The sequence below is a fragment of the Stigmatopora argus genome, chromosome 8, assembly GCF_051989625.1.
Source record: "Stigmatopora argus isolate UIUO_Sarg chromosome 8, RoL_Sarg_1.0, whole genome shotgun sequence".
Taxonomy (NCBI): domain Eukaryota; kingdom Metazoa; phylum Chordata; class Actinopteri; order Syngnathiformes; family Syngnathidae; genus Stigmatopora; species Stigmatopora argus.
In genome coordinates, this window is record NC_135394.1 from 5,218,014 (window position 1) to 5,230,356 (window position 12,343).

The following is a 12,343-nucleotide window of genomic DNA, read 5'->3' on the forward strand; positions in this document are numbered from 1 at the left end:
GACAGCTGTATAAAGAGCAGCGGTGACTTGAGACCCAGTCACGGACAGGTCTCCTCCTCACTCAGAACATAGTTTTATAAAATGCACTCAGTCAGAGAGGCAACTCAGTATGTCTATTATACATGCGTGTCTGGGAGTGTGTGAATTGAATAAATGCATGCTTGGAGATGTGTGTGGATTCTATCAGTAAGAGACTGCTCATATATTCATGGTGAGTGGACGCAGTCACGATATAATATGTACACATAACTTGACACCCGCTCTAATGTGGAAAATGTTGTGTACACACAAACACACGCTTATTGTACATCATTTATACCATGCATGCATACAATAGTATTTGGGTGTTGATACACTGTGTGTATGTTTTGTGTTTTTTTAAATATGTGTGAGGATGTGTATATAAAAGAGAGGGAGATAAAAAGAGTTGATCTATTTTAGTAACATAACCAATTGAAATATACTGGTAAATTGAGTTTGAGTTTGATTTATTTAATAAAGGGATAATACATATTAATTAACATATACATGTAAATATATAAGATTATATCCAAAGGCTAATTTTCATCTTTATTCCCTTGTGCAGGTTGATGTTAAAAATACAAAATAAAATCAATAAGGCAATAGTAGGGAGGAAGAGAATTTAAAAAAAAAAACAGGACAAAAGACTAGAAAGCAGCATAGAAACGATGAGACATACACAATTGGCACAGGTCTAGGCAGTGTTGTAATGTATGTGTAAATTTCTTGTGTCATAGTATCTGAAAAGGGTACAAAGTAGTGTTTTATTGTTCACCATTATGTGATTAAAAAAATATATATTTTATGTAATAAAACAAGATATTATCGAATCATTTGCAAACATTCTTTCACAAGTATGGCCAACAGATACTATGATTATAGCCAACCAAGAAAGAAACAAGGACTTAAAAACAAATGCAAAATGGAGCAAGTTATGCCCCAAAGGCATCAATTTAAATCAAGTATATAGCCTTGCCCGAAAAAAAGTTAGAAAAAAATTCATAAATCATACATCTCAAATATGGGCCCCGAACAGTTCCTGATACGCTGTCCCTTTTTATCATCAGGAGAATCTTTGGTTTTAACTTTTACATAGCTATTGACTACTTTTTTGTCGTCCTGTTTTGGATCGATCATAATTCACGGGATAAATGGGTGTTTTGTTGCTGCAGAGCTCTCGTATTCCCTACCCTAAAATGTAACACGTAATTGTATTTAGAATGCATGAAATAGGATTTGAAGCAAAAGTACATTATGGAACAGTTAGTCTTGTGTTCAGCTGTGTCACTGGTTGGATTTCCTTTCTGAAACCAAAGTGCCATCTGCAGGCGATGACCGTGCACTGCACTGCTGCTTTTCTCACTCAGCTGGGTGAGACTTTAGGTACAATAGAATACTTTAGGTATAATAGTTTACGCTTTTTATATATAGCTATTGCTTTCAGCGATAGCCAGTTGGATGGACGAGCACTGGAGCTTGTCTCAAACAGTGTTTTTCTCCTCCTCTTTGGAGCGTGCTGTTCTTAAACAGGCAGACTTGGCCGGCCTTCTGCAGAGTCTCTGCAGAGTTTGTTTGCATTTTACCGGCATCATTTTACATATACTGCCAAGTTGTGAGATCAGTGGGCACTCAGAAATACCTTATGAAATATATAATGTAAAGAGGGCTTTTAAGGCCTGCTAGTCTGGACCCGCCACAGAGAATGTTGTTTTGCATAAGTGGTCGTGCAGGGGGAAGGTTTGGGACTTCAAATGCTCTTGCTTAAATGGATGCTGAAGATGTGGTTTTCCTCTTTAACGTCTTGCATTGGGGCTGTGAACGTGGTGAGGACAAGGTTAGAGTGTTTAGTTCATAATTTACTCATTCGTCCACATGCAGTGCTGAAGGATGCCAATCATTTTTGCGCTTTCGCCAAGCACGCTGGAAATGGGATCAAAGCGCCGAAATGATAACGAAAAAAAGAAATGTTCCTGTCAGAGAGACAAAAAAAGTCAGCATAAAAGCTCAGATATTAATCATTCTTCTCGATGGATAACGGACTCCCATTCGAAATGCAGGCTGGGGGTAATTTTGGTTAAAGGGTTACACATTTGGGTTGCACTTTTCCTGGTGACGCTACGCAGTCGAAGACAAAAGTGACGACGACAGAGTGACAGAGGGAGAAAATGTGAAACAGGGACCCAATGGAGGAAGATGATTTTTTCATTTGCACCTTTCAGCTTCTTATTAGCCCACAGCAAGGAGCTAATGGAGCAGCAGTATGATAATCGGTTGTTGTTCTGTTCTTTGCCGTCAGGCCTGGGGCTTGACTATATTTGACTCCTGGGTGCCTCCAATCTTAAACATGCTTTTGTTCTTTACATTGGTGCAAAGTGTAGCAGAGTTCACCAGTCAGACAAATAGCTGCTGTTGAGGAACTCTTGGCAGAAAAGTTGTTGGGAACACTCTAATTGGATTGGGCTTCGCCGCCAAGGGAAGCAATGACAAGTTGATGAAGCCGCGAAGCAATGGGGCTGTCGTCCTTTTACGGCTCCCCCGTGCAACTTCCTCTTCGGACAGACGGGACTAGAGTTGTAACCGAGATCACAGCGGCAAGCGGGCCTTGTGACCTGTGTCTGATTGTGTTTGGCTTCGCCTTGCTTTAATAAACACCTAGCTTTGCGGAGAGGCCCCGCTTGGCTGAGCGTGCTCAAACGAACAGCCTGGTACACACAGTACACGCGTGTGTGCGTGTATCACAGGTGCATCTACGCTCTAGTCGGCGGCCGCGTCGGACTGGACCCAGATTTACTACCCTGACACAGGAATCCATTAAATGCTGTTTAGGGATCCCGGGCCGGAGCCCCCCTCAAATCTCTTTCATTATAGCTGCAAGCTACCATGGAAGGGCAGCAAGATGCCCAATCAGCGCTGGCGCCACATGTGTTCCTGTTTAGGACCACGACTTGAGAGGCTTAAGGGACTACTGCACACATTTTAACTTGTTGTGTGCGCGCATATGCTGCGTGTTTTTATCCCAAATGAGGCCACGCCAGCCACACGTCACATTTCGTCCATCTGGCTAGCACTGTGTCCACTAATGAAGGCCAGCTCGTTACATGTATCCGAAGCTGTCCTTCCTGTCAGCCTTTGAGGAACCCTCACCTCAAATTATTTTACCTCTTATTTCTTTTGTGTGTTTGCATCCTATCCCCCTGTCTTAATGGTTTCTGTGCAGTAAATGTACCAACACTCCAAAGCACCTTCTGTGCTCCTCTCACTTTTGGTTTTAGAGGGCCTTTGATAGCAGAAGAATAAGGAAAGTGTGTGAGCATTTGTTCCTTATCCTTTCTTCTGTAAATTATGGCAATTTTTCAAGACATATTCACGATTTAGGCAAAAACTGTGCTTTTACGGTTGCTCTCACAATTTTCACACTAAGTACTAAGTGCCATCTAAATATATTAAGAACAAACTTGATCAATTCAAATACACTACCCCCAAAAGTCGCCCATATTTCCATCCACAGTGGATCCAAATAAATCTTTTGACATTGCAGAATCTTATCAAAACAATGTCAATCAATGCCTGCCTGCCGCAATCAAAGATGAAGGTGGACCAACCAAATATTAGAATGCCCTCTTATGGGGTGAGGGTAGGGTGTCTGTAATGATGTTCAATATTATTCAACACATACTATCGGATGATGTTGTAGCAAGTCTGACATCCCCCCCCCCCCCCCCATCTCATTCATAAATGAAGATCAAATAAGAAGTCATCATTTATACAATAAAATACATAAATGTTATATTATAACCCTCAAAAGTAGGAGGGTGGGAATAATTTTGAATTGATGTGTACAACAGCAAACACAACAGAGCCCTTGGTTAAAAAATTAAATAGATACACGTCTCCTACAAGGAATGTCAATGGGAAGGTGAGCCGTGATGGTGCAAGAAGAGCGCCTACACTGGCGGGGATGCAGGAACATGTGCATAGTGGTGGAGGCCATGTTAATAAGTGGCCCGCGGCAGATGGAGAGTGCCCCGTGTTGCTGTGTAAAGCTGCTGTCTCTTCTTGAACCTGCACATTAAACATGTTACACAGGTGGCTTATTAGACCCGCTGTGTCACTAAACGGCACCACATACTGATCATTCAGCACTTTGCTCTGACAAATACCATGTGCATAGATGTTACGACGCAATCGTTAATGCGCTTAAACGGGCTTGCTCTCTCAACAACATGGTGCTTAATTTGATAAAATACTTCTAAACATTCTCATCTCCGGACCCCAGTGTGACTAATAAAGTCCAAACTCTTAGGGTTCTGGTCCAATATAACACAAATTGTCCGATTTCTTCCTCTAATCGTCCTCTATTTTATGCTGTTGCATTTCTCTTTCTTTTTTTTCATCCATAGCAAAATTTCAACAAGTCTCCTATGAATACGGGCCCTCGAGAGCTCAGCTATGGGCTGGATGATGACGAACTGGACACTGCGAGCAAGTAAGTGCTTTAAGAGGGGAAAAGATGCTCAGGGTAAGTTATATTTTTTAAGTCGTGGGCACACTGCCTCCAAGCGGACATTATTGGTAAAACTAAAGTCACCTGAACATATCACAGTAATAAATTAATACATTTTTTTGCGAGTTAAAACTAAAATTGGCATGCTGATTCATAATTTAAATAGCTTTTTTTCTAGTATTCTGCAGCTTACCTCCTTGCAAACTTGTTACTACCTGGAAACAACTCGATTACATATTTCTATTAAAAAAATACAAAAAATGATCTTCCCCAATACTAGTTCTAGGCTATTTAGTGCTTAGTTAATGTCTTTTCTTACTGATATTTTACATGCAAAACTTGTTTATCTAGATGTCCATTCAAGTAATACTGAGTGGTTCATCTAAAAAAATGTTAAATCAAGTCTATTTCAGGAGTTCAATTGAACACTGAAATTCAAATATTTTGATCTGTAGGATGAATACTTTTAACAAAGCCAATGTCTACCTCATTTTCATGCTAAAAAGTATTTTGATTGTTTTTCATGTTACATTTTCCTGAGAATGAGGTCTGGCTTTTCATTAGTCGTTAGCTATCATCCAAATGCTGAAAAGTTAATTTAAGCACAAAATGTTATTGACCGTTTCAATTTCTGAAAAGTTGATTGACTGATTAATATTTGTATCTCGTGTTTCCAATGTAGGATCTCGTCAGAGGACAGTGGCGATGCTCCCTCCTACGCGGAGGACAGCGATGACTCCTATTCTTTAGAGTTGGACATGGATTCGTCCCAGTCAGGCAAGATGAACCTGCTGGAGGAGATCTTGGACTCGTTGAACACCAGCACGATAGAGCAAGGCAAGCTCAGTGCTGCAAAGAGCCTCGACTTCTTCAGATCCTTGGAAGACCTGGACTACCAGGCCCCGGTATGAGACACATGGTACTCGCTCGTTTGGTCGCCCGGAAGGTTATTGATAATTACCATTTAAATCATTGCTCAAATTCCCTAAATACAAACTGTGAATTATTATTTAGTCATACTTAATGCCCTATTAATTATTAGGCTGAAGAAAAGCTCCAAATTTCCCGTACTTTTATTGTGTTTTGTTGGAGAACTTGTTAAGACCCTGACTAGCGTCCCTTCCTAAGGGGACAACTTATGCACATACAAACTCTTATACACTCACATGTCAGCTCAGTGAAACTGCTAAGGGCCATTGTTGGCTTTTATTGATGCGTAGACCGTGTTGTTTTACCTTGTTTTGTCGCCGGACTTTTGGTCGCCAGACTTTTGGTCGCCGGATGTTTGGTCGCCGGTTGTTTGGGTCCGGGCGACCAAACGTCCGGCGACCAAAAGTCCGGTGACCAAAAGTCCGGCGACCAAAAGTCCGGCGACCAAAAGACCGGCGACCAAACGACCGCACACGGAGACACATTGTGTATCGCAGTGGATTAAGTGTGTAGTAATGTATCTACAGTAGATATAAAGTATAATACACCTCCCTGTCTACAAAACAAAATCATCGTGGAATTGAGAATCATCTGTGCTAAAATGCCAAATTCTTGTTTCAAATTTAAAGGATGGATGGTGATTTCTCATTTGCTTTTGTCTATTAATTTTCAGAGCAAGGGCAAAGCCACGGTTGACTTTCAGCCGTCACAGGAAAGCAGTTGTGGTGGAGGGGGGGACCAGGGGGGCTGGAACATGGGTCAGGATGACAGCGCGGTCCACGGTAAACACCTCCCACCCTCCCCACGCAGGCAGCCCAACAAGAGCAGCCTAAAGAAACATCCCGTGCTCGCTGTGACAGATGAGCAGGACGTTGCAAATCCTCTACCTCCAAGGAGCAAGCAAGCGGTAGACCGCTTCTCCTACTCTCCCTCGACGTCTCACCGAACAACACCCACGACGCCATCTCCGACTTTATCTCACGCGGCTTCGCTCCCCAACTATTCTCCACTGCTGGCGGCCCGCGCTCGGACCGTTTCCGAGCCCCGGGCGTGCCCCGAGTCCCCTCCCGCCCAGAACCCGACAGGCTCCACCGGCATCTTGAGGAGGAAAGTGCTGTCCAAGGAGACGGTGAGGCACTACAAGGAGAAGTCTATGCAGAGGCAGGGAAGTAAGGAGGCCAAAGCCAGGAATAGCCATTCTGTGCAGATTCCCTGGGAGAAGGATTACAAGGAGGGTCTACCCGTTGTGGGTCACCCTATGCAGGATCAAAGCCTCTTGGAGGAGATTGAGACCATGTGCTGCGTCGGGCCGGTCCTCCACACTGGCCTGCAGCTGTCGCAGGTTCACTGCAACAACCACAGCAAAGCTACAGAGCACTCTTAACCTTCTACCAGATGGTGTTAGTCTCAAAATCTGCAAAACCTGCAAAAACCTGCCACAGATCCATTCCATGTGAACACCAAGAAGACTTAAAAGGAGAAAATGTGAGGACCTGCAGGTAGACTCATGTAAGAAGATATTGGTTATGCACTTTTCAGATGCATCTAAATAAATAGAAATAAACATTTATTCCAGTAGCTCAATTCAAAAAGAATTTTTAAAATGGAGTGTGAGCGTGAATGGTTGTCCCCCCGCCTGGTGCCCCTAGTTAGCTGCGATAGGCTCAAGCACCCCCTGTGACCATGAGGATAAGCGGTTCAGAAAATGAATGAATGAAACTACCATTGTCAGTGGCTTCGAATTAGGTCATTGTAAATTTCACTCCTATCCTTTTGGAATCCTGAAAATATTGCAATATTGTTGGTACCAAAAATTGTGGTGGATGTGAGTTGAGGAGCTTTTTTCGGATATCCGGATGTCTTAACAGACATCTTGTTGCCAAAGAACTGTAGAAGTGAGTTTAGGAGTTTCATTTGGAAAAACAATTTTCCACCGTTGTATGACATTTCTAAACACAACTTTTTTTCGGTTCGTGGAGAGCTTTAGTTCCTATCTGGAATGAAAGTTGGCATTCACTTTATTCTCTAAGAATATGATTTTTAATATTGAAATTACGTTACTGTAAATTCCACACTATACGCTGCACCTCTCAATAAGCTACAAAACCAAAATGTAATACAATTTTACACAAAGAAAGAAAGATGAAAGATTTAATTGAACTCTTCATGAACTTAATTAACACCATCAACATTTTGAGTTGCATCTGCCTCATTTATATGCAACGGACTTTCAGGGCATCAAACTCTGTTACAGTCCTACTGGTGTGTGCAAAGTCTGTTTGAATCAACAAAACCAGTTAACTTGAAACACCAAGCCACTTTTACAAATAAAATCCAGTTTATTTTTTTACCTTTTAATGCTTGCAGACTTTCCTCATCTCATCTCATTTTCTGAACCGCTTTATCCTCATTAGGGTCACGGGGGGTGCTGGAGCCTATCCCAGCTGACTCAGATCGCAGGGCACAAGGACATGCACACTCACACCCATACCTAGGGGCAATTTAGAGTGTCCAATCAGCCTAAAATGCATGTTTTTGGAATCTGGGAGGAAACTGGAGTACCCGGAGGAAACCTACACAGGCTCGGGGAGAACATGCAAACTCCACACAGTTGTACGTGACCTGGATTTGAACCCAGGACCCCAGAGCTGTGAAGCCGACAAGCTAACCACTCACAGACCTTTTTATGTCCCGATAATAACTTGGGCATAACGGTTGTCTGCAGTGCACGCCAGCTTCTCCATAGAATGCTAATTTTGTCTGTTCTTTTCAAAACTGTTCAAAAACGAATCAGTAATGTGTGTAAACGACTAACCACTACTTGACTACTACAACCCCGGTTTCCTCCCACATCCCAAAAACATGCATGGTGGCTGGTTGAACACTATAAATTGTCCTTAGGTATGACTGTGAGCGTGAATGGTTGTGCCCTGTGATTGGCTGGCCATCACTTTAGGGTGTCCCCCATTTGCTGCCCATAGTTGGCTGGAATAGGCTCCAGTCACCCTGAGAAGAGAAAATGAATGAATGAACTTTTTGAATTGATCTACTGTGTTTAAACAAAACAAGCATTTTTGTGAAATTATAAATGATTGAGATGCACCGTTTATTGCACAGAAGGTACACCAATAGATGTAAAGGAAATAGGAGAAGGTACACGATAGCCAATCCCTACCTACTTCTATGAAACTATGTATTAACGGCATTCACTCTGATGGGAAGACTGCAAGCTGAAGTGTCTGTAACAACTTCTGTTTATTCATCCATAAGAACATCCCATAGGTGTTTCCTGCCAGTTTCTGTCTCATCAAACGCATCCCAGTCTTGCTGAAAACAAACCTTTCGGAAGAAGAAAATGTCATTGGCGGACCGGCGTCTCTGGTTGTGTCGGTTTTGGAATGTTTTTTTTGGTCTTTTTTTATTTCTGTTTAATAGAAGAAACATCTCATTTCATCGTCATGTCAGGTCCTCACATTTCATCAAAGCAAAATACATGTTGTGAAGGTAAGCCCTTTGTGTACAAGTTTTTTTTTTAAATATCGAAGTAAAGAAACAACAGTTCTCATGAACCTTTAGAAGTGATTTGATGCCGTTTCTATCACCATGCCTTAAAAGGACATGCTATTTGTTCAGTTGTATCTGTTAGAAAGCAGACGTGAACGGTACTTGATCTGTAGTTGTGCCCAGTACGTCATGACCATGTGTTACACATAATTAACTGTCCATTGTTTTTTTTGTCTTTCCCCCCTCATTCCATATGATGGCTTTTGATTGTTCTTTCTCTCTCTATAGAAAACTGCGTGAGCACTTATACAACATCTTTAAGATTCAGATTAAGGTACGCGCACTAGTTTGTACTGTTCTATTATTATGAGAACAAAGACCATACCGTACTAGTGCATGAACTTTACACCGGATATCAAAGATATGGAATAAATGCCACAACGACGTTCCTAATCTCTCAGTTTCCAGTCCCACACTGATACTGGCGTGTATGATTGTAATATAGCTCAGACTGTAAACACACAGGTGACGCGTTAAGTCCGACTCTCCTGTGGAGAGTAATGCTGCGTGCAGATGCCTAAACAGAAAAGAAAAGAAGAAAAAGCTTTTTTTTCCCCCTTTGCTGGGTTTGGTGCTATGCCCGTTATTGTCGTGATTTAGAGCAGACGCCAGTCAGCCTGGCACTTTAACAGCAGCCGTTTCTCTGTTTGCTGCCACAGCCCCGTTTATGCTATGCTCGTAAAGTGGTTGGTGAGCATTGAAACCGGCAGGCGTCGGTAGTCGTAACTCCCCAAAAAAGGAAAACTCTGGAACCGCCTCTGCGCCGGCCCTACTCATTGATGCGCATTGAAACACATTGTGACTATGCAAACTTTTCCAGCTCAAAAAGTAATACGTTGAATTGCTTGAAATTAAATTAACAATCAAATGGGTTTCTAACGGGAATAAGCCACATGTCGAGTGTGTCTGTTTGTGTGTTCAAAAGTGTGCGGTGTGCCTTATGAGGTAGGTACAGTATAGGAGAAAGGAGTATGCAATGTGAAGTCAATGTGGTCCTTTGAATGTTTCATGAGTAAAAAAAAATAATAATAATAATAATAAGCGTGTTTGTGACCAAATGACGTGAAGTGAACTCAGGCAATGTTTTTGTGCTTTTTCATCTTTGGTTATGTCTTCATATAGGTAGACACTTTTTTTTCATTATTCCATTAGTTGAAGACTTTTGTTTTAATTACTTTGATCAAAACTTTTAAAAGGCATTAACATGCTTTCTCAGAGGAGCTCAGAATGAAAAAAAAAACTGAAAAATCAAATATTTTGAGCTGACTAGACGTATTTTCTTGGATATATTTTACATGAAAAATATATATAATTGGTGTTGTGTATTGTAAATGACACCCAATTTGAATGTTATAAACATTATTTTTGTGGGACTAATCCATTGAAAAGACAATGCAATTATAGAAAAATGTATGGCCTACAGTCGAGTGCTCACTCTTGTTTCTGCATGAATGTTTAGTACCTTTGTCCAAGCAGACTTTGCTCTTAAAATTTTGACAGACATGCTTCATTCATAATTATTGCTAGTTAGCATTCGAAAAAATATAAGAAGAATAATGCAAATATTTGGCTTGGCCTTGAGTTGAATTGCGATGTATTTAAAAATGTCATCTGCCTTGTTGGAGAGTATTTTTTTTACATTTATTGGCTGCTGTAAATAAACCATGGAGAAGAAATAACAGGGCGGACAAGTACTGCTGTGAATAACGTAAAAGCAATGGTGATTGTTTACACTAACGCTGTACGATGATGACGACAGTAGAGTGAGGGAATCCACATTTACAAATGGATTAGAACAGACCTTTTGGTGCTTGTTGTTATTCTGCCAGTAGCCGAAAGTGCTAATGTGGTATTACAGAGCGCAGACAGACATATTTTCCTAACTGTATTTTAACGCCAATTTCCATAAGTTGGGAACCAGCCCAAACTGTTCTGAAATGCAACATCTGTGTAGCAGTATAGACATGAATCAACTCTTGATGGGTATTGTAGCAATTACGTTTTCCGGTACACGCTTGCATGTTCTGGTCAAGCTCATGAGGTGTTGATGACAAACGTGGTACAACTGCACATCTTGTATGCACTGTGAACTCAAATAAATACTATTTCATGCATTTTTTTTCTTCTTAACATTACAAATATGGTCATCGTGATTTCCAGGGAAAGACAAATGCTCGTCCTTGCTTTCTCAAGCTGCTGCCACAATATATTTCAGCTGCTTTTTATCCTTTCTGCTAATTTATGTGCCACTCGCTGTCTGCTTTCCAACATTGCCATGTGACAGACTTGCTTTGTAGTTGTTCCTCCAAATGACACTGTCCTCGTCTGACTGAATGCTTTCATGTTTTTCAAACTTGCTTACTGCTGTATGCCAGTTTTTAAAGCCACCATTCATTTAAACGACATATTTCAGCTTTTTGCCAAATGCCTAACTAGCAAAGAGGAAAGCATATTTTCACAAAGAACGTTATATCTAAAGTTTTTGAAAGTTTTCTTTAAATCACTGTTTTTTGTGTGCCGAGTCGAGTCACTGTTTAGTGCACACATTTCTCTTTTTCTCACAAAATAGGAGAAATATCTTGAGATGTGACTGCTTTGATTTGGTGGCCGGTCTTCTTTTCTTCAATGCTCTCCCTGGACTGCTCTCTTATCTCTTTTTTCTTGTATTGTCTGTTATCATTTCATCTGTTTCATATTACAAACTGCAATTTGCTGCTGCAAATTTTGATCATCCCTTTATTCATTCTTGAATTATCTTTAACACAAACAAGCAGACATTCAGAACCGAATATACACAACATCCTTTCAATTTGATCATAGCATATTATGATAATTATGTAATATGTAAAGTGACTCATACCTTAACCTGGCTCATTATTGTTGGATTTTTTTTAGTACAACATCCAAGCGGCTGTATTTTTTCCCCTCTAGTGTTTGTCTGTCTTCAAAATCCCTAATACCGCCCTAAAAAGCCACTAGATTTGTTTCCAGGCTCTTTGTTTGTTTATGTTCACTTAGTAGAGAGGTCAGAAATATAGCTTGATACAGTAGCAACTTTGGCACTAACTCTTTTGCCTTACAATTGTGTGAACAGAGGATATTAAGTATGATTTTATTGTATGGATGTATGTAATGCTTTGCATTTCATAAAGAAAGGTCGACAACAGGACTAGCCTTTTACTACAGTATTTTATTGGAACATAAACGGAAGAAAATCACAACAAATCAGTCAAAGGCTATATTGCCACTAAATTACAATGAAATAAATAAAAATGCACCAGCAGATGTTACAATGACATACCTCACATTGTAAACAAGCAAAGA

General features: G+C 40.8%; 1 protein-coding gene across 1 annotated transcript in view; it reads left to right on the forward strand.

Annotated features, from left to right (window-relative positions):
* The window catches only part of dennd1b (DENN/MADD domain containing 1B), a 113,766-nt gene extending 102,633 nt beyond the window's left edge, over positions 1-11,133 (forward strand). The window contains exons 21-23 of the mRNA XM_077606949.1: positions 4,422-4,507; positions 5,208-5,430; positions 6,129-11,133. Of these exons, the coding sequence (XP_077463075.1) occupies positions 4,422-4,507; positions 5,208-5,430; positions 6,129-6,839 (1,020 nt within the window). The 3' untranslated portion in view covers positions 6,840-11,133. The remainder of the gene's footprint in view (positions 1-4,421; positions 4,508-5,207; positions 5,431-6,128) is intronic.
* Positions 11,134-12,343: the final 1,210 nt, after the last annotated feature.